This window comes from Micropterus salmoides, unplaced genomic scaffold (genome assembly GCF_014851395.1).
Source record: "Micropterus salmoides isolate LMB-PRFRI ecotype aquatic unplaced genomic scaffold, ASM1485139v1 Ms_hic_scaffold_11, whole genome shotgun sequence".
NCBI classification, from domain to species: domain Eukaryota; kingdom Metazoa; phylum Chordata; class Actinopteri; order Centrarchiformes; family Centrarchidae; genus Micropterus; species Micropterus salmoides.
In genome coordinates, this window is record NW_024040152.1 from 33,903,168 (window position 1) to 33,928,596 (window position 25,429).

Here is a 25,429-nt window from a genome sequence, read left to right on the forward strand (position 1 = left end):
AAATTAAGCTCCAACCCTAATAAAATTAATGCTTTAGAGAATGAAGAGTCTTAGAGTAACTGCAAACAACTAATCGACAAGAATAAACAATTAAAGGAAAAATCTGATCTAATAAAATGTACAAAACAACTCTGCTATGGACTGACCATAGGAAAAATATGATATAGGACTAACAGAACCTCTCTCATTTGCAGGTATACATTGGCTGATTTTTAAAACCATCAGAGGAGCATATTCTATTAATCTCTTGATCTCAAGTGGGTGATTTTGTACTAATCAAATCTCCGTGTGAGCTCTCTTTATGTCCCGGGTGAAAACATCCATTCCAAGGGCTACTGGTTACCAGAACAGCCATAACTGTTAAGGCCAGAGCAGAATGGAAACATGCCTCATGGTGCCAGTTTGACGCACCTGCTGGCCGCAAGGGGAGGGAGCATGTGGAACTTGCTTTTTTTTTCCTTCTTAATGATCGGATCAGGCCAGGATGGACCCGGCGGATCACAATACAAGTATGAGGGCTCTTGTGCTGAGCTGACCAAAATTGCCACAGCTTGCATGATACAATAAGAAAAGCTATGTTAAATGTCCTCTGACCTAAATACGGAAGCCTGGACTACCACTAGCACTTCTGTGCTCAGCAACAAAGTAAGACTGCATAAGACAAATGAATGAAAAGGCTAGCAGACTTTATCAGAAGGAAATGTTGTGATGACAAAATACACTAGCAGAGCTATTCAGAAAAGACTGACATCATGATTTCAACGGTTTAAATGTCCTACCCATAAACGATGTAAGACCGTTTTGTTGCACATTCAAAGTCATTCAATGATGGTGACTGACCCATGAGATAATTTGGATGAACTGGATAATTGAGGAATGGTAATTATCATTCTTCACCCATAAACATTAAAGCAATTAAAGCCGAAGCATCAATTTTAAGCAAAACAACTCACTGTGTTCAGCAATCTAAGTACAATAAAGTAAAGCAAAATATGTCAAAATATACCTAGATTAATGCACTCTACAATGTTTATTTTAATTTTATTCATCAAAGCAGATTGGGGAATTTTAGACAGGTATGATTTGGGTTGAAGCTCTTAGCGGCCATCGATTCAAATCTTTATTTTACTCCGTTATCTCGTGATCTCGAGATAACGACTGTTGTTTTCTCATGATAACAGGATAATTTTTTCGTGATAACGACTGTTGTTTTCTCGTGATAACGACTGTTGTTTTCTCGTGATAACGACTGTTGTTTTCTCGTGATAAAAGGATAATTTTTTCACGATACCAACTGTTTTGTTGTGATAACAGGATCATTATCTCGTGATCTCGAGATAATGACTGTTGTTTTCTCGTGATAACGACTGTTTTGTCGTGATAACAGGATCATTATCTCGTGATCTCGAGATAATGACTGTTGTTTTCTCGTGATACCGACTGTTGTTTTCTCGTGATAACAGGATCATTTTTTCATGATACCGACTGTTTTCTCGTGATCTCGAGATAACGACTGTTGTATTCTCGTGATAACAACTGTTGTTTTCTCGTGATAACAGGATAATTTTTTCGTGATACTGACTGTTTTCTCGTGATAACGACTGTTGTTTTTTCTCGTGATAACGACTGTTGTTTTCTCGTGATAACAGGATCATTTTTTCGTGATACCGACTGTTTTCTCGTGATAACAGGATCATTTTTTCGTGTTCTCGTGATAACGGGATAATTTTTTTGTGATACTGCCTGTTTTCTCGTGATAACGGGATCATTATCTCGTGATCTCGAGATAACGACTGTTGTTTTCTCATGATAACAGGATCATTTTTTCACGATACCGACTGTTTTGTCGTGATAACGGGATCATTATCTCGTGATCTCGAGATAACGACTGTTGTTTTCTTGTGATAACGACTGTTTTCTTGTGATAACGACCGTTGTTTTGTCGTGATAACGGGATCATTATCTCGTGATCTCGAGATAACGAATGTTGTTTTCTTGTGATAACGACTGTTGTTTTCTTGTGATAACGACCGTTGTTTTCTCGTGATAACGGGATCATTATCTCGTGATCTCGAGATAACGACTGTTGTTTTCTTGTGATAACGACTGTTGTTTTCTTGTGATAACGACTGTTTCTCGTGATAACGGGATCATTATCTCGTGATCTCGAGATAATGACTGTTTTCTCGTGATAACGACTGTTGTTTTCTCGTGATAACTGGATCATTATCTCGTGATCTCGAGATAACGACTGTTTTCTTGTGATAACGACCGTTGTTTTCTCGTGATAACAGGATCATTTTTTCGTGATACCGACTGTTTTCTCGTGATAACGACTGTTGTTTTCTCGTGATAACGACCATTGTTTTCTCGTGATAACGACTGTTGTTTTCTCGTGATAACGGGATCATTATCTCGTGATCTCGAGATAACGACTGTTTTCTTGTGATAACGACCGTTGTTTTCTCGTGATAACGACTGTTGTTTTCTCGTGATAACGACTGTTGTTTTCTCGTGATAATGACTGTTGTTTTCTCGTGATAACGGGATCATTATCTCGTGATCTCGAGATAACGACTGTTTTCTTGTGATAACGACCGTTGTTTTCTCGTGATAACAGGATCATTTTTTCGTGATACCGACTGTTTTCTCGTGATAACAGGATAATTTTTTCGTGATACCGACTGTTTTCTCGTAATAACGACTGTTGTTTTCTCGTGATAACAGGATAATTTTTTCGTGATACCGACTGTTTTCTCGTTATAACGGGGTCATTATCTTGTGATCTTGAGATAACGACTGTTTTCTTGTGATAACGACCGTTGTTTTCTCGTGATAACAGGATCATTTTTTCGTGATACCGACTGTTTTCTCGTGATAACGACTGTTGTTTTCTCGTGATAACAGGATCATTTTTTCGTGATACCGACTGTTTTCTTGTTATAACGGGATCATTATCTCGTGATCTCAAGATAACAACTGTTGTTTTCTCGTGATAACGACTGTTGTTTTCTCGTGATAACGGGATCATTATCTCGTGATCTCGAGATAACGACTGTTGTTTTCTCGTGATAACGGGATCATTATCTCGTGATCTCGAGATAACGACTGTTGTTTTCTCGTGATAACGACCATTGTTTTCTCGTGATAACGACTGTTGTTTTCTCGTGATAACGGGATCATTATCTCGTGATCTCGAGATAACGACTGTTTTCTCGTGATAACGACCGTTGTTTTCTCGTGATAACAGGATCATTTTTTCGTGATACCGACTGTTTTCTCGTGATAACAGGATCATTTTTTCGTGATACCGACTGTTTTCTCGTGATAACAGGATAATTTTTTCGTGATACCGACTGTTTTCTCGTGATAACGGGATCTTTTTCTCGTGATAACGACTGTTGTTTTCTCGTGATAACAGGATCTTTTTCTCGTGATAACGACTGTTGTTTTCTCGTGATAACGACTGTTGTTTTCTCGTGATAACGACTGTTGTTTTCTCGTGATAACAGGATCATTTTTTGGGATACCGACTGTTTTCTCGTGATAACGGGATCATTATCTCGTGATCTCGAGATAACGACTGTTGTATTCTCGTGATAACGGGATAATCTTTTTGTGATACTGCCTGTTTTCTCGTGATAACGGGATCATTATCTCGTGATCTCGAGATAACGACTGTTGTATTCTCGTGATAACGGGATAATCTTTTTGTGATACTGCCTGTTTTCTCGTGATAACGGGATCATTATCTCGTGATCTTGAGATAACGACTGTTGTTTTCTTGTGATAACGACCGTTGTTTTCTCGTGATAACGACTGTTGTTTTCTCGTGATAACGGGATCATTATCTCGTGATCTCGAGATAACGACTGTTTTCTTGTGATAACGACCGTTGTTTTCTCGTGATAACGACTGTTGTTTTCTCGTGATAACGGGATCATTATCTCATGATCTCGAGATAACGACTGTTGTTTTCTTGTGATAACGGGATCATTATCTCATGATCTCGAGATAACGACTGTTTTCTCGTGATAACGACCGTTGTTTTCTCGTGATAACGACCGTTTTTTTCTCGTGATAACAGGATCATTTTTTCGTGATATTGACTGTTTTCTCGTGATAACAGGATAATTATCTCGTTATCTCGAGATAACAACTGTGTTCACATGTTGTATTCTGGCGCTGTATGTAAGATTTATTCAACACTAGTTTCATAATGCTGATGATACAACCAGACACCTATCGGACAGAAAAGCATGTCGAAAGGATGATCAGACCTTTTGAGTCCTCCTGACCTGCAGGGAGAGGTGGCGAGGTCTCAGAAGGTGTCTCTCAGCTCCCTCTTTTCTGTCCTCCTGTATTTTCTCTCTTCTTCTCCTCCTCTGCTGTACCTCCTCTCTCCTCTCTCTCTTCCTCCTCCTCTGTGCCTGGGCAGTTAGAGAGAAGGAGCTGACCCCGGCAGAATTCTTAGGCCTCCCTCTCAGAGACCGAGAGTCCTGCTGCACTGTAGGATGGAAAGACCGACACAGAGGCCGAAAAAATTTAAGCAATTTATTGATGATTTGTTTAAGCAAAGAGAAAAATGCCAGTGAAACATTTTGCCTTTACTTAAAGTTGCCTCAATCATTACAGTTTGAAAGATTACACAAGACAGTAGATGAGCACCTGATGTCCCACTGAACATGCTTATGTTATTCAGCTCATCTCCAGTCCTGTGATTGGTGGAAAGACAGGAAGTACGATGCTGAGCGTCAGCTGGCTCCTTTGCCCGTCCATTTGCTAAAAAGGTCATGTTGCTAGGCAATGCTGCTGAACCTGAAGTGAAAGAGGAAATGCCTTCATTGATTTCGATGTGTGTGCAGCTGTGAGTGTGTGTGTATGTGGTGTGTGGACATTGAGCCTCTGCTAAGCCACGCCCCGAATACACAGCTGGCCAATCACAGCGCAGTATAGGACTCGCTCTGACTCAGTCCGAGTCTGACAGCTTGAATACAACCTTCAAATGTATAATGCAACTGCAAAACGGTCTGCTTCTTTCTGAGATGGCTTTTTACAACAAATTTGACAATATTTCTCCGGGAGTGCAGTAATAGACAGTGGTGGCGCCGACAGTTTGTCGGACTTAGCAACAGTAACTAAGGTGGGCGGGGCTTAGCGAAGGGTCAATTCCCAGACAAATAATTATTTCCAGATATCCCAACATGAAGTAGAAGGTAAGGCCTCTTCCTTAGCATAGACTGGATGGAACTCACCATCCTAAGGGTCTGTTATGCCCAGTGTCCGGCTTCCCTAGTACTGCCACTACTACCACCTCTCACCAGTACCCCCCTTTTCTCTTTTAGAATAATTGTCAGGGAAAGCAAGAGCAGACAGAGAATGGCTACCCCAAAGAACTACGTCTGGCATGCAGGTCAGTGGGGTGTACGTAGCGGCCTATCATGCATAGGCAGCTTCTGTGCTTGTAGTTTACCTCTCAAACAGAGAAAGGACAAGAAGTCCTCAGTCTTGGGCCGATGTCTGGTAGGACAGGGGACTACAGCCAGGGGGTGTGTGTGGTTACTTTGTGTTGATGTCATCAACACTGGTGGTCTTGGATTGCTGGTAGGGGACTGGGCAAACTTCCTCTGCGCCTGCAGCCTTGGTCTGAGCAGACATGCGCACGCACCCAGTCACAAACACACACACATTCAGTCACACCAATAGGTGTTTCTATTATTTTGTCCACCCCTCATAAATCAATGAGGGAAGGCTAAAGAACAGAAAAACCTTCCAAAAGTTGGAACAGTTGAAAACTGGATATTAGAACCTTCATGCAGGTCGGTTTTATTGCAGGGCTGTCAAATTAGACTGCATTTGTTACATATGGCTAGCAGTAAAAGTGGAATCTGTTCTTTTGTAGAATAGCACACTATCCTATTTCATCTGGGAGTTTTTTTTGCACCTACACATTTGGTATTTTCTTGCCTTCAAGCAAACCTGGTTACAAGGTAGGTGAAGTCGTACAGTTGAAGCTCTGTTTAGCCAGATCAGGCTGCACAATACAATTTGGGTACTGATTTTGGCAAGACATTGCCCTCTTACACCTTGTCCACACCAACTGCATAGCGAAAGCAGCATGTCAGCAGGGTAACAACGGGCTGCAATCTTCTATCAGTGTCTCACTGGATCTGTTCAGCTACTGTACTGCAGTATACTTCACACAGTTTGGAATAAAATGGGAAAAAAATGATTTGGGGCGTAGTTATTCACATAACGTGTGAGCTGCTGCAGACAGCAGACATACACTGAGTTTTAACCTTTGGAAGATTACATTTTATCATTTTAAGTTCACAAAAATTATAAATTTGTCTTAAGGTTCAAGGATGATTTTATTTGTATTATATTTTTTCCTAATTTGTTCATGTTATTGTTAATAATCATCAGCATGCATCAGTAAAATTACAACAATGTGAGAACGTTTCACACCACAGCAGACAGCAAACCTGAACACCAACAAACTGTATGTGAAAGCAGCCACAGCAGCAACACAGTCAACAACAGGAACAAATGCATGAGAAGAGAAGGAGATAAAGAGGAAGAGACGGCTCCTGGACGAGAGAGAGATGTGTCTCACAACCAGTTTATGATAGTTTCTAATAATGCAGCGCACTGAGCATCCAGACGTTCATAGAGAAGACATTAAAGGGAAAACAAAATGAAGCCCTCAGTTGGGTGGGAGAACTTTATACTGAGTGACGATAGCAGCAGTTATGGCATTTCTTAATTTTATCAAAACAGTACATTACAGATCAAAACAGTCAAATAGCCTACATTTAAAAGCTACCCAGTAAACTGTAGGCTACCACAAACAAACTAATTTAATTAATTAATTAACTAATTTAAATAATTCTATTAGGTCTATTGTAGAAGAAAAACATTTAGTAGGCTAAAAATTAAAGTTAAAAGGGGGATTTTGCATAATAACATGTTGTTACTTTCCACTACTGAAAATGGCACTCATCCTGTCTGCACTCCGTGTAAAATCTTTCCTTATTCTGCTCTGGACTCTGAGCTACGGTTCCCCCCTTGCTTTGCACAGCAGCCACCAACCCGGATCTGCACCATCTAGTCTTCCACTCTGCGTTGCATTTCCCGTCTCAATATCCCGTCCCTTCAACCCCTCAGTAAGTATTCCTGTTAACTCCAGTCTCCTCCCTCTCTTAAGCCTGGTTCACACTACATGATTTTTAGCCCGATTTGCCGCTCTGCGACCGTCAGGCTGTGATCGGTGGTAAATCAGCAGTCGTTATGTGTGAACTACTCAACGACGCATCGAAACAGCTCCCCGACACATTTCTGACACATCGCCGACGTCTGCCAGATATCCAGCACGCCAATTATGTGGAGGAGTCGGCCGACTAGACATCCACATCCAGCCAATGAGAGCAGGCAGCTACTTTTTCACTGCAAAACACTTTTTACTCCCCTCCATCTCTCTGTAGCTCAGATGATCCCTGCTACCTGCAGGTGCTGATCTATTCTTTCACCCAGATTCTTTGTCTTTATAAGTGGTATCTTTATAATAATAAACAACAGCTGTTTCATGTGTAGGTTTGCTCATTTCACATTTCACGTGTGTTTTCTTGAGAAAACGTGTTTAGAGACCAGCGTCGGGTGACACGGCTTCTGTCAGCTCGTGTAGTGTGTGACCCCCCGTCACCGATCAGTCACCTAGTGTGAACGCCACAACGACTTCAAGACTCCCAAGACTCACATGACGGAAAGTTGTGTAGTTTGAACGCACGGCCATCGGCCGACGCTGAAAGTCGTGTAGTCTGCATGAACCTTTAGTCATGCACTTGGGGGTCTGCTAGCCTAGACGTAACAAAGTTAAAACAAAGTGTTTTACTTTCTGTTCAGATTCTCCCTCGCTCATGTCATTTCCAGAACTTCTTGGACATTCATTCTTCTTCTGCTGTTCTGCTTTGATCTTTGAAATACATAGCTGTAGCTTGTGAAATGACAGCCTGCTTATCAACACACGTCTACACAGTCGGCACAAGGCGACCACTGAGCGGACCCCCAACCACCCCCATATCAAAGCTTTGATATTCTCTGTTAATTACTATCGAAGCTTCGTGGCTCAAAAATGACATTCGGGCCAGGCCTACTTCCCACACTCCCTCTCTCTCTCGCTCGTCCACATGAGCTTTCTTGCTCGACATTGACAAAACTTGCTTATCTTATTACAATTGTCCTCTGTCTTACGGCTTCAGCTGGAAAACCTCGACTAACAGTAGAACTGGTTTTGATGATTTTGAGGAGGAGGGATGTGTGCTGATGCAAAATCAAAGTGGTCCAATGACCCTCTTAGACTCTTCTTTGGGCTGTTCAGTTCATTTAGCAGCGCATTTAGTACTCTGCTTGATTGGTTTTTGTCATCTGATCAATAACATTGACAAAAGTGTGCACACTACTACATTACTAACATACTAATAAAATTGACCCCACAAAAACACCAGACTGATTGGATTAATGGTGTTAACTGTTCATAGGTGAGTCATGCATACCATCAAGTACGTGCAAACACGCATGCAAAAACACACATAGGAGGAGCTAACCTCTTGCTGGCAGGGTCCTCCTTGTCACGATGGATGTTAGCAGGGCGACACTTTTGAGGGCACATCTTTAATGACCAGCGCCAGGTCGGACTAGCTGACAGGTTCTGTGACTGACACCGGCTAATGCCATTAACCAGGGAGCCTTGAGAGAAAAGTGAACTTTAGTAATTTACAAGCAGTTTCACTACTTAAAAACTTACCTAAAATTATCTCAAAAGCAGCATAAACAAAACAGTTAATTACATATTAGAAGTTGTATTACACATCCTATTGGCCCACCACTCATGAGAGTAACCGTGGAGGTCAGGTGCGCTGTCACATGGGTGGCAGTGAAGGTCAGAAGCCTTCACAGTCTAGAACCGGACAGCAGAAGCCAGCTCTGGGGTTGTGGGACGCCTACGGCTTGTGGGGGGCAAAACTCTGACTGCTGTCTGTACATGTGCACCGAACAGCAGTTTGGAGTATTTGGCCTTCTTGGAGACCCTGAATGGAGTCCTGCATGTGCCCCAGTAGGGGACTCCATAGTTCTGCTGAGAGCCCTAAACGCAAATGTGGGAAATGTTGGAAAGACCTGGAGAGGCATGATTGGGAGAAACAGCCTCCCTTCTGTGCTAATCATGGATTATCTATAACACCCTAGACCAAAGGTCAATGAACGATTTTGTGATCATGTTGTCTGATCTGAGGCCGCATGTTTTGGACACTTGGGTATAGAGAGGGGTGGGGCTGTTTCTGGTTGGGGGGGAAGGGGAAGACTCTGGGCAGACCTGGTAAGGCCAAATGGGTAGTGCGGGTGAAATGGTAATGTCTGGGGGAGGCCCCCGTACAAGAGATCTTCAACTCCCACTTCCGACAGAGCTTTTCTGGCATCCCTCTCGAGGTTTGGAGAATTGAACCCACGTGAGCTATATTCAAAGCTTCCATTGATTAAGCTGCCGCGGACAGCTGTGGTTTCATGTTATTAGGTGCCTCAAGCGGTGGTAACACTGTGGTGGACACTTGTGGTCAGGGAAGCCGTCCCACTTAAGAATGAAGCCTTTCTGGATTTGTTATCCTGGAGGACTCCGGAGGCAGTTGCAAGGTACCGATGGGCTCCGAAGGGCTGCTGCTTCTGCTGTGAAAGAGGCAAAGCAGTGGGTGTAGGAGAAGTTCGGAGAAGCCATTTAGAAGGACTTTCAGTCCATCTGCCGGTTGGAGGAAATGGGGAACCATCCAAGCTGTGTACAGCAAAGGTTGGAGGCTGCTGACCTCCACTGAGGAGGTTCTCGGGCAATGGAAGAAACACTTTTTGAGGAACCGCTAAATCCTAATATGCCCTCTATGATAGAGGCAGAGCTGGATGCTGATGGAGGATCATCGTCAATTTCCCTGGTGGAAGTTACTGAGGTAGTCAAACAAGTCTGGATGTGGAGGGGATGTCGTTGTCGATGACAAGCCTCTGTAAGATTGTGTGGAAGTCTGGGATAGTGCCCAAGGAGTGGCAGACCAGGTTGGTCGGACCAGAGAGAGTGTGTGCCAGTTACAGGGGTACCACAAGTCTCAGCCTCTCTGGTAAAGTCTACTCCAAGGTGCTATAGAGGAGGGTTCGGCTGATAGTCGGAAACCACGAGCCAGCTCCAGTGTTTCTGGATTTTGCAAACTATGGTGGAGCTCAGTTCCTCTTAACAGGACGGTAGCTCCCCTTATGGATCATGCGTAAATGCTATGCGTTTGTGCTTTAACCAATTACTTTCATGATCAGAGAGGCTGCTGTCAGTCCATCCTGACCGATCCTGTCAGAGTGTCGGGAGATTCACATCTTACTGTCAGAATAATGTGCCCATTAAATAGTAGTGAAAGTAACTCAAAAGTAATGCAACAGTAGTGTAAACCATTACAATTAAGAGACAGTAATACTGTAATATACTCTCAAATGACAGTAACTAGTAATCTATCATTTATAACATTTTCGAAGTAACTTGCCCAACACTGGTTATCACTATATTGATATATATGTAGGATTCCAGTGAATTTACATTGTTGTATCAATATACATTGATTACTGAAGGATTATAGATTTACTGGTGTCAGAATGAGGAAAGAAGTGAATGTCTGAAAAACTATTTTCAGGTCTCAGTGAGCTGCGAGTCAAAGATGTCACCTATTTAGTGTCTGACCAACTGTGAAATCACAATCTACCCTTCTGTTCCTGTAAAAAATGTCATCACTTCATCGTTATATCCCATTAAACATCTATGTGGAATTTTGTCATAATTACTGCATCCATTCCTGACCAATGGTGTGTCAAGGTCATTCTGAGGTCACAGTGACCTTGACTTTTGAGTCAAAAGTTTTACCAATTCATTGTATGACCAGGTGTGAAATATGGTCATTAATTCTTTCAAAGAACCATGGTCAAAAACTTGACCTTTGACAATCAACGTTTGTGCAAAGAATGTGAAGAAGTTCCCTCAAGGCATGGACAACAGGCCAGCACAGAGACAGCCCCAAATACATGTTAGCTGCAGCTGTGAAAGTATAAATACAAGATCGGGGATTATTCTTAAAGGCACTTCTACTGAATAACACCATAGCTGTGATTAAGACAGAAGAATACTGATGGTACTGACCGTTGAGGCTTGTGGGGGTGTGTGACCTCAGTGTCCTGGCCGAGGCAGGAGCGCTCAGCAGCATCTGTGTGTTTTCAGGTCTGCAACTCTTTTTCAATGAGTGTTTGCGCCGAGTACTGTGTGTGTGTTTTGCAGTTTCTGTGTATTCGGAGTTCAGCAGCGACAGCGTATTTAGTGTTTTATGTGAGCGCAGTGTCCTGGTTGAGGCAGAATTCTTGTGTGTATTTTGTGGTGGGTGATTAATCTTTCCTGTGCACAGTTTTGATTGCGTTTGCATGTTCTGTAGTGTGTGGGTACATTTATGTTTTGGTGTGTATGAGTCCTGAGACAAGTTCATTTCTTGCCCTTTTTTGGTGTCTTCACGAGGGCATAGGTGTTTTGAAACGTGCATATTTTGTTCACCGGGCGTGTTTCTCTTTGCATGTGTGTTTGTTGCTCTTTGTGTGACTCTTTGTTGTGGCATGTGCACACTCTGTCTTGTGCGTGTGTATTTTTGTGTGTGTGTGTTAGGTAGTGTCCGTGTCTTTCGCGGAGCATGTAAGAGATTATTTTTCAACATGCATTTGTGTGCGCGCACGCGTGTGTGTGTCTTGTTTGTGGCACGATGGTTGTCTCTGAATTCCCTGAGGGAGAGGAAAAGAACTTTGCGGATCAGACGTTCTTCACACCACGGCATTCCGTCGCTGATATCCTGCAGAGTCACAGAGACAAACGCCATCAGCTTTGCTGACTCTACCAGCTGAAAATCTTTCTCTCAAATTACATGAATTCCACCAAACACTGATGATCATACTACAGTAAAATGTTAGTATGAAAATAAAAGAGAAAAATAAAGGAATAGAAAATTCCATGTATGGTTCGTTCTTTCATTATTTCATTTCAAAACCAAATCAAATTTTTTTGTTTTAAAACGGAAAAACAGATAAACAGAAAATAAAAAAACAGATATCCGTTTTTGTTTTTCTGTTTTAAAACCAAAACGGAAAAATATTGATTTTGATATTTAATGAGTCCGATTTGAGTAGCTTTATGTTACACTTGGTAAACTGCAGCAGATCCACTTAGGCGATGGCAGTGCCTGATTAAATGTAATGAAAATGAGCTTAAACATCAACATAAGTGGCAATGTTGTGACAATATGACAATATTATATAGCTGCGACCTGAAAAGAAATAGCCTTATATACCGTAAAATTAAATATAAAATATTTAGCCTAATGTTGACATTTTGTTTCACGGGATAGGCAAACACAAGTCTCAAAGGTCCTGGCCCTCTTTTCACCCCAACCATGTTCTAACTCAGTCTTTTCTGTTAAATAGCCTATCACATAGCCTACCTTCCTTTACGGTCACAAACTGAGCTAAAGCTTGAACATCAGTTTTATATTGCGTTGACCTATGACGCTCTAGGGGTCCCCAGTGCGTTACAAACGGCGATAGGCCTTGACCATGGGTCCATATGTGACAAGTCGGGGAGTGAGAACAGGTTGTAGGCATGGTGCGAACTAGGGGGGAGCTTAGCTCACCTTAATAAGACATCAGCTCCCCCCAAAGTATGATTTGTGATATCTTGGGAGGTATGTAAAATATTTACAGCATGCTCTATTAATTTCTCTATCATCATGGATCCCCCACTCCTTCTCCAGTATGGGTTGTGTCGTTACAAACGACACGCTGTGAACGGTTTGCGATCGTTCCCTCTGGCTGGATGAATATTACACGTGATCCATGCACTACTGCAGCTGGGGGCTCTCCACAGCGTCACGCAACTTTCTAAATTCTTCCCTCTCAAGGAGAACAGAAAGGTCAGGTCGCAAACACAGCCGCAGTGGAGAAGCGTAATTGTAGCAAAATGGCTACATATGATAATAATAATAATTATAATAATAAAAAGACCTGGCTGAGCTCATTTATTTTCAGTTATGGGTTTGTTTGTTTTTTTGTTTACCGTTTTTCCATTTTGGTTTTAATACAGAAAAAACAAAAAAACGACTTGGTTTTGAAAATAAATAATGAAAGAATGAACCATATACGGATTGAGAAATTGACAAGAGTTGATATTTGCAGTTTTGTCTGGCTGTCTAACGGCCTCCAAAAGCCCCTTTCAGCATTCATCTGACATTTTTAGTAAATTTCCAACCCTAACACACTTTGTGGAATGATTGGTCAGGTTTGTGGAGGTGTCAAAGTAGCCGGGGTTCAGCTTCTCTGCCAATTCATTCTTCATACAACTACACTGAGCAAAATTATAAACGCGACACTTTTGTTTTTGCCCCCATTCATCATGAGCTGAACTCAAAGATCTAAGACTTTCTCTATGTAGACAAAAGGCCTATTTATCTCAAATATTGTTCACAAATCTGTCAAAATCTGTGTTAGTGAGCTTCTCCTTTGCCGAGATAATCCATCCACCTCACAGGTGTGGCATATCAAGATGCTGATCAGACAGCAAGGCTATTGCACAGGTGTGCCTTAGGCTGGCCACAATAAAAGGCCACTCAAAAAACGTGCAGTTTCACTGTATTGGGAGGGGCGGAAACCAGTCAGTATCTGGTGTCGCTGTCTGCCATCTGCCCTGTACAGAGAAAACCGAGATTCATCCGTAAAGAGAACACCTCTCGAAAGAGCCAGACTCCATCGAATGTGAGCATTTGCCCACTCAAGTCGGTTAAATCAACAAACTGCAGTCAGGTCGAGACCCCAATGAGGACGACGATTATGCAGTTGAGCTTCCCTGAGACGGTTCCTGACAGTTTGTGCAGAAATTCTTTGGTTATGCAAACCGATTGTTGCAGCAGCTGTCCGGGTGGCTGGTCTCTGACAATCTTGGTGAAGATGCTGGTTGTGGAGGTCCTGAGCTGGTGTGGTTACACGTGGTCTGCAGTTGTGAGGCCGGTTGGATGTACTGTCAAATTCTCTGAAACGCCTTTGGAGATGACTTATGGTAGAGAAATGAACATTCAATTGACGGGCAACAGCTCTGGTGGACATTCCTGCAGTCAGCATGCCAACTGCACGCTCCCTCAAAACTTGCAACATCTGTGGCGTTGTGCTGTGTGATGGAACTGCACATTTTGGAGTGGCCTTTTATTGTGGCCAGCCTAAGACTAACACAGATTGACAGATTTGTGAACAATATTTGAGAGAAATAAGCCTATTGTGTACACAGATAATTTTGTTCAGTGTACTTGCCTTTGAGGAGGGACTGTCTATTTATGCGAATGGCTGCATTGCAATGCAGAAAAGAAAGACATACAATAGACTCAATCAAGGATGCATCCAGGAGGAGGCTGTGACAGCAAGTTTGTCACCTCACCTTCAAATGTGGCCATTCAGAATGGATACAACCACATTTGACTTTAGATCAATGTCCTAACAACAAAGATTCATTGTTCATTACACACTATCAACATGTATATAATGGTGACAATGGTAAACTTTACATGCTAAACATCATCTTATTGTAATTGGGAGCATCTTAACATTTAAGATTTAAGCATTTAAGCACAGATTTGGTAGCATGTCTGTAGACGCTTATGAAAAAAAGCTTGTTTATGTGATCTTGTTCAAACAGAAATATTGTCCAAAATATTATTGGATTTTAATACCCCACTTACATTCATACACATCATGCGTCTTTGGGAGATCAGGTGGCTAAATATAAATGCAACCAAGAAACATCAGAGAGACTGCATATGGATAAAATAAATACGGAACACAGAAACCAGGGGCCAGATGTATATTCAGATTTAAAGACATACTGTGCATACACGTTGTTTTTCTCAGAATTATAAAGCATGGTTCAGTTTTATAAATCTCAAAGATTCTAGAAGCCTCCTTTCCACTCCACTAAACTGCATTGCTGGCTTTAAACGTCGAATAATACCCAGAATATAGGAAAGATGTTTGAAAGTAGTTTCGAGCTGAAAATATGAATTAGATTATTAGAAGGCTGCTGACGACAGGTTTTTGTCAAAAGTCATACACCATGGTAAGACTGAGCACAGCAGCAAGACACAAGGTAGTTATACTGCATCAGCAAGCTCTTCTAAAGAAGCACAAAAGAACAGGCAGCACTGAGGACCGTAGATGCAATGGTCGACCAAAGGAACTGATTGCAGCAGATTAAAGACACATCATGTTTACTTTTTGGTTCTGGCCCATTTGAGACTTCAGGTGACCACTGAGGTTGGTGTGGAGGATTCTATCATCTACCTGCTTCAGCAACCTCACTCGCACCTGGATAAAGCTGGCAGCATTGTTTGGATCTTGTTATTTGATTTCTCCAGTTCTTTTAACATGATCCAGAGGATGCAGGCGGACACCTCCACAACTTCCTGGATTAATGATTACCTGACAGACAGACCACAGTTTGTGTGACTGCGGGGTGGTGTGTCTGAACAGGCGGTCAGCAGCACAGGAGCACCACACGGGACTGTACTCTCACCATTCCTATTCACGCTGTACACCTCAGACTTCCAGCACAACTCAGAGTCCTGTCATCTACAGAAACACTCGGACGATATTGCAGTTGTGTGCTGTATCTGTGGTGGAGATGAGACTGAGTACAGGGATTTGTGTTGTGGTGTGGGAGCTACCACCTCCTCCTAAAAATGATCAAGACAAAGGAGATGGCGGAGGTCCAGGACAACAACACTAAACACCATTCACATTCTGGGAGAGGAGGTGGAGAATTAATACCTGGGTGTACACCTTGACAACAGACTGGACTGGAAATTACAACACCTTATTCAGGAAAGGCCAGAGCTTACTCTACGTCTTGAGGAAACTTAAGTCCTTTAATGTATGCAGCAAGATGTTGTATATGTTCTATCAGTCTGTTGTGGAAAGCAGCCATCTGCTGGGGCAGCAGCATCAGAGCCAGTGACAGCATGAGACTCAACAAGCTAATAAAGACGGCTGGCTCTGTCTGCTCTGGAGCCCCTGGAGTTGGTTGTGGAAATAAGAATGTTACATAAACTGTTTAACATCATGGACAACACTTCACATCCGCTGCACACGAGTGCATTCAGTTAGAGACTTCTACTACTCCGATGTAGCAAGGACCATTTAAGAAAGTCATTTCTACCCACTGCCATGACAATCCATAAAAACTTAGCTAACCGTTAGCTAACGATACATTTACACAAAAGGTCATAAAACATTACAACCCGAGTAGCTAGCTTTTTCCAGTAAAATAATGCATGTTACTAACACAACTTCTCCCCTTTCCAGTAGTCTTGTGCTTTCTCGTCCCTCTCCTCTCTCCTCCTATCACTTCCTGCAGGTGTTTCTGGTTCTGGAGCTGTGGAGTCTGGATCTGTGGTTGCGGGTCACCTGCTGCCCCCGTGTTTCTGCTCGACACCCTCTGCTGCAACGACTATTACTGTTACTAGTCCTATTGTTATTATAATCATTAACATTATGATTGTTATCATTAACACTACTAAAAATATCTGTACCATTTTTCAGTTAGTCTATAGCAACATCACCTTTACTGTCTGTACCTCTCAGCCATGGTTCTGCTTGAGGTTTCTGCCTCTTAAAAGGAAGTTTTTCCTTGCCTCTGTCGCCTAGTGCTGCTCTTGGTGGGAACTGTTGAGTACCGTCTAGACCTGCTCTTTTATGAAAAGCGCTATGCTGTTGTTGTGATTTGGTGCTATATAAATAAAATTGAATTGAACATAACGCTGTAAAGTTTGCATGTATCAGGCTATAAAAAAAAAAAAAAAAAAAAAAACAAAACAGTAATGGTCATCTAATACTGGCAGGACTATTAATACTTGCGAGCATTAGTTTCCGGCTATCGTATCTTCTGCATATTATAATTCAACACAACGTTTTACAACGCTCTAATGTTACCACAGGGGACGGAGGGAGAGATAATCCATTACTCTACTGTACATACTGATGCGGAGTGTTAAGCAGGTATCTAAACCCAGAAATCATTGGTTTTAAAATCATATACTTGACTTTACCAATTTGAACTGGTTGATAAAGCAGCTACTAAGTACTTTACTATGAAGATAAATAGTAAACATTAAAACTGAATTAAGTGGTATTTACATCACTACTACTTATAGCACACTAATATTAATTTTATCAGCTTTCTCTGTTGATATTGTGTCCCTATCCCCAGGCATTCAGCTTACAGGTAATGCATTCTGGGTAGACACATTTGGAAGTCCTTACCCCCATGTTTTGTGTGTCCAGAAGAATGGGGTATAATGTGGTTTTATATGACCACATTAACGGTTAAACATGCCCTATATAAAAAATACTTGCTGTTAGGAAAATAAGACACATTAATTACAAATCAACACCACCATCTAATTTTTTTTAAATATGTGGATGTACCAAATTTACATGGTCAAAATAAAAAAAATACACATTGGCCCATTTAAAACTAAAAAGCACTTAAACGCTGATCAATCCTCAAGACTTTATTTGGAATATGTTTACATTAGCATTTAATGGCTCCACATGAAAATACACAGATCATTTTTAACTGAGTACAGCAGACAACAAACAAAGGGGGAAAAAACCTCAAGCGTTGGCCTGAGACATACCGATTTCACCAAAATCTCTCTTAGGTTCTTGAGATATATCTCACAACTAATCAAATGTGACAGTCTTTGACCAAGAATAATCTGATTTGTAGGACTGATCTTGGTTTGCCTGAAAACTGGGAACCAGAACATCTGTGCTGTTTTCACATTTATGTCCTGCAAACCGTGAATGCTGTGTGAGATACAGGTCGAGTGCCGCATCCTTGATGATCATCTAGCAGATATGGAAAGCGGGGTAGGTGCAGTGGACTCCATGAGAGCTTATGCGTAAGCGGGGGAATGGGGAAAAAAATGTTATTAATATAACACACCTCTCCATCACACAAACTTCTCTGGTTGAAATGCGGAGCTGCCAAGAGAAGCCTGTAGAAAAGGCACATAATGCGGTTCACAAGTTGAGCATGTGTGAATAAACCCAGAAGTAGAGAGATACGGGCAAATAGGTGCATTTGATGCCTGATTTTGCTGATATATTTAGATTTTGTTGATTTGGTAATCAGTGTTTGCTTTTTGTACTTCTACTATGATTAAGTAGGCTACGTAGTTAAATGATTTCATTTTTGTTTCACGTTCGGGAGTCTCCAAAGGGCATTTTATTTTGAAAATTTACCAGATTCTCTCTGCCGTTCTGTGCCCGACTTCCTGCCTGGTTCATCTGCTCTGTGTTGCCTGATGCGGCTAGCGGCAAAAATATACCTGCTACCTGTTCTCTGACACTTCTGGGACGCGCTGGGGCCGCAGCTGGTGGACTCACGAGCATTGACTAGAATGGCTGTGACTGGCTCCGGCAACCACGGTGCAGCCGTTACAAGCTGTAGCTGGAGTCAGTGGATTTTAGGCTTTAGTTTCAGTTTATTAGGTACACCAAGCTAATGCAGTCCCATACATTTACATTTAATCATTTGGCAGACGCTTTTATTTTTCTTGAAGTTAGAGAGGGACGCCCCTGCTCTGATGGCGTGTGGTAGCTCGTTCCACCATCGTGGTGTCACAGATGAGAATAGCCGGGACTGGGATTGCTTTGTGTGAAGGGATGGCAGAGCCAGGCGGCGTTCGTTGGTGGAGCGTAGCGGCCGAGAAGGAACGTAAGTTTGTATTATGGAGTTTAGGTAGATGGGTGCAGACCCAGTAGTCACTCTGTAAGCAGCATTAGTGACTTAATTTTGATTTTGGAGGCCACGGGGAGCCAGTGGAGGTCACTGAGTAATGGAGTGACTTCTTTATGTTGTGTAGAGCAAAGCGGCACGACCTAGAGATAGCAGCAACATGGTCTGAAAAGGACAGCTGGTCATCGATCATGACACCCAATTTGTAGTTGTGATGTTATGGTGGATACATTGCTTGGCTGGAATGACCATACACCAGCCCTGCAATATATCAGCTGTTTTTCATGTCTCGTCAAAGACGGAAAATGCAGGAATCCAGACATGTGCCACTTGCGCTCTCTCTCTCTCCTTATGTGTATATGTGCATCAACACTGAAATATCAATTTTATAGAGTTATTTGATATTTTTCTTAGCAGGAGTAGTTTTTGTTGTTGCTTAAAAATAAAATATATTGTATTTAGTGGGAAAAAGTTGATATTTTAGTTTATCATACTGTAAAAATCTCATACCAGCACATGCCTAGTCTGGAGTCACTGGAACCAAAATAAACCAGGCACCAACCAGCACTACTGAAGACTGTACCACTAATTATTTTAACCACATACTGCACAATGTTGTACCTGGTTCCAGCATGCCTTCAGCACATAAACCTTTATTGTTGTTTTGTATCCTTGCGTGGAGTTTATACTGGAGTCTGTGAGCCAGTTGTTTTGTGCTGTTAATGGACTGCATTTTGTTAGCTGCAGTGGCTGTTCCAAGCAACAGAGAAAACAGGAGTGTGCTTCATTTCTAAGGTTAGAGCCCATTGACAACATTGAAAAACTACATATAGACCCTTTAATTGAATAATGTTTAAGACACACAGAAAGATGTTTAAGACTCTTACTGATCTAATTGTTGTCATCAGGACCAAGTGTGTTGTACAAGCGTGATCTCAGCAGTGCTGTGCTAATGGGGTTGAAGTGTACTGGGATTGAGGTTCAGTCTCAAACGACACACTCTTCTTCCTCTCAGACTAGGGAACAGTTAGCACACACTAAATGGGGGAAAATAAATTTGGTTTACATCCCATAATTTACACACATGCATGAATATTGTTGATATGCAAAATTAGTTTTAAACACTGGATTATTTGTTTTACAGAACTGCACACCAAGGACTTGCCAATAATTATTGTCCAACATGACTGTAAACCAACAGGTAACAGGACACAGCGGTATCTTATCTCAACATTATCTGAATGTTTGCGGTGGTGGGAAAAGAGATGTTTTTACTTATGAAAGAACTAAATTAATCATCATCAACTAACGTTAGTTCGCTTAATGTAAATAAATAATTTTAAACATTCCACAGAGCACAACTCACTTTTTCAGAAACGCTGATGGCATCCTTTCTCTGATACGCCATTTCCACTGTCGTTGTATCGGTGGAACAATCTTTAATAAAATCCGTATTGGGATGAAAATGCAGCGCGTTTCCTGACGGTTGTCCTCCAAACCCAAGAAATCCAACAACTGATTGCATCCTTTCACCACACAAACACGAATAAATGCCATTGTGAAAATAAACAACACGCTAAACCAAGGTGAAGGAAACAAAATAAAATGAAGACCTTCTGTAAGCTAACTTACTGGAATAAGTTAGGCTTGCAAACCTAGCTAACTTTCCCTAACTCAGAGAGCAAACGTCACTGGGAAGACTGACAGACAGACACACCTACACAGAGAGACACTCTATATCTAAGTACTAAGTAAACTATAAGAAAACTTTAGATTAGATTTATTTACATGTTTGATTCAGAGGCATGACAGTGCTCCTGCACAAGCTTGGAGGATGACACATGACCTGCAAAATCTACTGTAGTTGAACGTCGTGACCCCATTTTAGCAACTAAGCAACGTCAGCAACTTTTAGCACAAAATTAAGTAATTTGTCAAAAAAAACATGTGGCAAACACTGTGGCTAATCAACATTTTCAGGAAATGAAATATCGTAGAAGTGTCACAATGTTTAAGAATAACTATATAGACACAGCCAATCTTCATGCTGACGGTATCGCTTATAAAGGTCATACAGAGGCACCAGTATTAAATTAAAACTGCTCCATAAGCAGTTACAAACCCCTTGTAGTCGTCTGCCTTAAGATGTGTTCACACTGAAAGGGAATCCAGCGTTTTGGGCGGCTTGATTACACACAAATTCAATGCAAAGACGAAGGGCGGCGCGAATGAGGCGTTTGTCGCGAAATTTGCTGGTTCGCGCGAGTTCAAATATTTCAACTTGGTCAAGAAATTTGCCTGACACGATGTGGCGAAAGCCCATCAGCGGTGAGATTGTCCAAACGTCACCGGTGGCTTCGGAGCGTTGTTTGGAGAGGACCAGGCGTGCGGTGTAATGACAATCCGCTGGCCGACGGGGAGCTGCTAAAGAACGTGGAAGTGTTCGGGGAGCAGCGCTGCAGCTTTCGGACAAATAAAACCCCTGTAGTCGGTCTGGATTCTGCTCTGACAGCTACGCCGTTTACCCGCAGGAGGAGCTCAGAGTTAACTGCTTTTATTAAATTAGCTTTTTACTTTAGTTTTTGGTTTTACAACTTGATTTATCTTCACTCGCACTACTCGGCAGCTAGCTTCTGTGCACATCCGGTTCCACTGTTGTTGTTAGCGTCGGATGGCACCGGAGCTCTGCTGGACTACGACTTCATATTTATATAAAAACCGGACATTACTGGGAGAAAAGAAAGAGAGGAGGTTGAACTAACTGGTGAGTTCAGAAAATGTGTGTCTGTAACTTTAGTTCTGTTTATCGCAATTACCACCGTTTAGTCCAAGAGCCGAGTTCGGACAAAGCCCGGTTCCATGATAGTTAAGCGTTGCTACGGTGTGGTATTTGTCCCGCCCCTCCTCTGCTGTGATTGGACAGCTGAGTAAAAAGTGACCGTGCCAAGCGCAGTGTTTTCCACAAAGTTGAACATTTTTCAATTCTCGGCGACCGAAAAAAAAACGCTCAGCGCCTCGTCACGCTGCTGCCGGTTATACCAGCTTGTAAAAACGCGGCGCTCCCATTGCAATGAATTGAAAAAAAGATGCTGGCGTCAGAAAAAAGCCCTTTGGTGGACACGGGGCCCTTAGTTACTCAGGCAGGCAGTTCCACAACCGAGGGACCCGGAATGCAAAGGCCAGGTCACCTTCAGTGACAAGTCAGATTTCATTACAAGGATTTTACAAGGATTATGTTGTGTATTTTTCTTAAAGCATTTAATTAATCATTTTATAGATGTGAGTATTATGTATTATATATTATAAATTTCAAAGTGTCTTCCACAGGTTGAAGACATTTCAAAATGAATGCATTGTTGCAATACATGTATTGTGAATTATCCCCTATGAAACAGGTTATTACTTGACAGCCTCCATATGTTGCTGAACACACGCTAAATGTGAAGAGGCTACTTTCACATGGGCAGTGCACTTCCTTGTTAAAGGAGACCTATTAAACTGCTTTTCCAGTCCTATATTGTAGTTCTGTGACTCATGTATGGCAGCTTTGCATGATTCAAAGTTCAAAAAAATGTTTGTTTTTTTCTTATACTGATTCTTCATGTAGGCCTTTATTTCAGCCTCCGTCTGATACAAGCTGTAGATGCTCCTGTCTCTTTAAGGCTCCCCCTCTCAAAGCCCACTGTCTTCTGATTGGCCTAGACCTGAAGTATGTTACCAGGCTGCTGTTGTCGCTGTGCGGTACAAACAGACTGAGCGTTGCTGTGCGGAGCAAAAGACCATTTATAGAACAGCGGCTCCGTCTGGCTCCATATTACGTAGAGTGGAGCCACGGGTAGAAAAAGCAGTTGAAAACAGAGCCTTCAGAACAGGTGGAAATCTAAGGTTTTTGCTCACAGGGATTTCTGATTCTTTAACTTCATTATTTGAAGCTTTGGCAACGAACATCCAAGTCATAACACATTTTATGACTTGGATGTTCGTCGAAAAGCTTTTTAAAGGATTTAGCCACAAAATCTACAAGAAGCTTGCATCGGACGATGTGGTTTCACAGTTCAGGACTGAACTTTTGAGGTGCGGGGGGTCTAAAACAACCCCCTGCCGCACCCCCTAAAACAATGGTAGGGAAAACACTGCATTAGTAGCACCCTGTAGTAGCACAAAACGTCTATTCTAAAACTCAAGTAACCACTCTTTGCACACGGTAAAAGTATTTTGTCTCTGTTGCAGTTCTTGGATAAACACAAGTTTGGCATATGCATGCTTTTAGTGTGCATGCATCATTTATACATCTGGCCCCAGGAGATTTCAGCAATCACCTTGTCTCGGTGCAACTTCTTCTTGCACAAAGAAGGTTAGGTAAACACTCCACACATGTTAACTGTTGTTAAAGATGCCTCTTCTACATATTGAAAGCAGTGACTTTTGTGATTTATATTTCTAATTAATTGAGGTAAATCTTCAGAGTAGGATGGCTGTGGATTAGGGGGTAGAGCGGTTGTCCACTTATCAGGTGGGTGGTTCAATCTGCATGTCCTTGGCAAGATGCTGAACCTCACTGGCACAAACATGAGTGTATGAATGTGTGTGAATATATATATATATATTTTATTTTTTTATTGTATAAAAGAAGTGCACAGAATATGGAGGTAATTTTGTTTCAGTATTATTTGTGTGAACAGATCCGTGTTTAAATGTGTAATCTGTAAGAATAAAACTCTTTCTACAAACACAAAATTAAGATTTGTAAACTCGCAAATATAAAACCGGGGCTATAGACTAAATTTTTTTCACCTCCGTCCCGGAACCGTTCTGAAGTTAATCTAAAGCGTTTCGAAATGCAATTTGTTAGTGACATAATAATTATAAATTGATAAAATAAATATTCATTTTGCTTGATTCGAACAAAAAGATTTATAAACAAAACAGAAAAGTTATCTGTTAGCGCACCTTTTTACCTTGATGATAGATTGTTTAATTTCAATTCAGGTTTTCTGCTCATGTTCAAAACTTTCTGCACATTCAGAATCTCACATATCTTTGTTCTCCTATATGTCCAGAAGAAAATCGTAATATTATGAGACTAACTAACTAATTCATAATATTTTTAAAAAGTCTACCTGACCTATACTCAGACTTCAGACTGTCCTGAATGCACTGCCATTCCGGCAGACGTCTCAGCGCAAATCCTTACGTTAACTTCTGCAACTCCAGTAAAGTGCAGCTCACAGTCCCAAACAGAGCCAGTTTATATTGTTATGTTTATAATCCAAAACTCTACCAGCGAGTCTGCTGGCGGCGTGTCACTGCGCACAGGTTACTTTACGATCACGGCGTACGCCGAGTTGCATCAGCTGGGCGGAGATGATTCTCGCCGCTAGTCGACATTATCACAATATAGATTTGATTTTCACTGCGTGGGAAGATTAACGTGTGGCGCTTAACGCTAGCCTACACAGCGTGATTGAGAGGTCAGCAAGCCGTTTGTGACTGAGAATCAATGGCCTGTACCGCGGGAACAGGCGAGCAGCGTGACTGTAGTAACAGCATGAGAAGACGGCCTCCGTTGTAGTCAGCGCTCGGTCGGTTCAGCTTGTCATTTGCTAAGCGATCGTAATAAATGAACACATAGGCCTACACAATCCCTTTCGTCCTACAGAATATTTCTCTTTTTCTATCGTCCCCAGGACGACGGAACGCTGTTAGTCTCTAGCCCTGTATAAAACAGATCTGAAAATACACAAACAAATTCCACAAATAAAAAATAATAATCTGAATATATAAAATAATTTACAAATAATTTAATCACATTTGTGAATATCTTCCTAACATTTACAGCATTCAAATAGGACTTTGTGAGTCCAATTTTACGCTTCTTTTGTGTTTGTGGAGAGAGTTTTATTTTTACAGATTACACATTTACACACGGATCGCTTATCTGTTCACACAAATAATTTTGAAACAAAATTAACTCCATATCGGAAAGACCAGAAAGGCACATTACAGGTACAAACCATTCACCAATAGTGTCAAAGAATCATAATTACATCCACCGTGGTTCAAGGTTGTAAAAAAGTCAAAAAGTGTGCATTGTCAGTCTATATACCATAGAGAGGAAAGAAAGTTCACTTACATATTTCTTCTTGATGATATTCCGTTTGGGTCTGTCTGTACTCATCATGCCCAGCGGACACTAATGGGCACATGAATCACGGAAGCCTCTTTCTTTTGCCCTCAATCTTTTTTGCTTTTTTCTCTCTTCAGGTGTGGAAATGTAAATCCCACTGCTCTGTCCTGGAAAAGAGGAGTCAAGAAATGAAATACAACGAGAACAAGACGAAAAGATATTTTAACAGTATTATGAATAAATATTTAATGCTGACATATATCAGTGGGGAGGCCTGGGGGTTTTCAGTCGTTTTAATGTAGAGATCAACTCTAAAACACAGCTAAAACGCTGCTGTGGATGGAGATCGTTTGTAAAAGAAAACGGAGTAGTGTGGACCCCTCGTTGCTCCAGAGGCGTGCGACCTCTGACATGTA

At 41.7% G+C, this 25,429-nt stretch overlaps 1 protein-coding gene across 2 annotated transcripts in view; it reads right to left on the reverse strand.

The window, feature by feature from the left end:
* The window catches only part of LOC119898155, a 37,202-nt gene that overhangs the window by 3,765 nt on the left and 8,008 nt on the right, over positions 1-25,429 (reverse strand). Inside the window, exons 2-7 of one of the 2 annotated variants that reach the window (XM_038712340.1) lie at positions 25,020-25,180; positions 11,213-11,903; positions 8,604-8,745; positions 5,474-5,646; positions 4,669-4,818; positions 4,299-4,507 (exon numbers count right to left, since the gene is read on the reverse strand). In XM_038712340.1, the coding sequence (XP_038568268.1) occupies positions 4,299-4,507; positions 4,669-4,818; positions 5,474-5,646; positions 8,604-8,745; positions 11,213-11,903; positions 25,020-25,067 (1,413 nt within the window). In that variant the 5' untranslated portion in view covers positions 25,068-25,180. Of the gene's footprint in view, positions 1-4,280; positions 4,508-4,668; positions 4,819-5,473; positions 5,647-8,603; positions 8,746-11,212; positions 11,904-25,019; positions 25,181-25,429 lie in introns of both variants that reach the window. The other variant, XM_038712339.1, reaches the window with a different exon arrangement.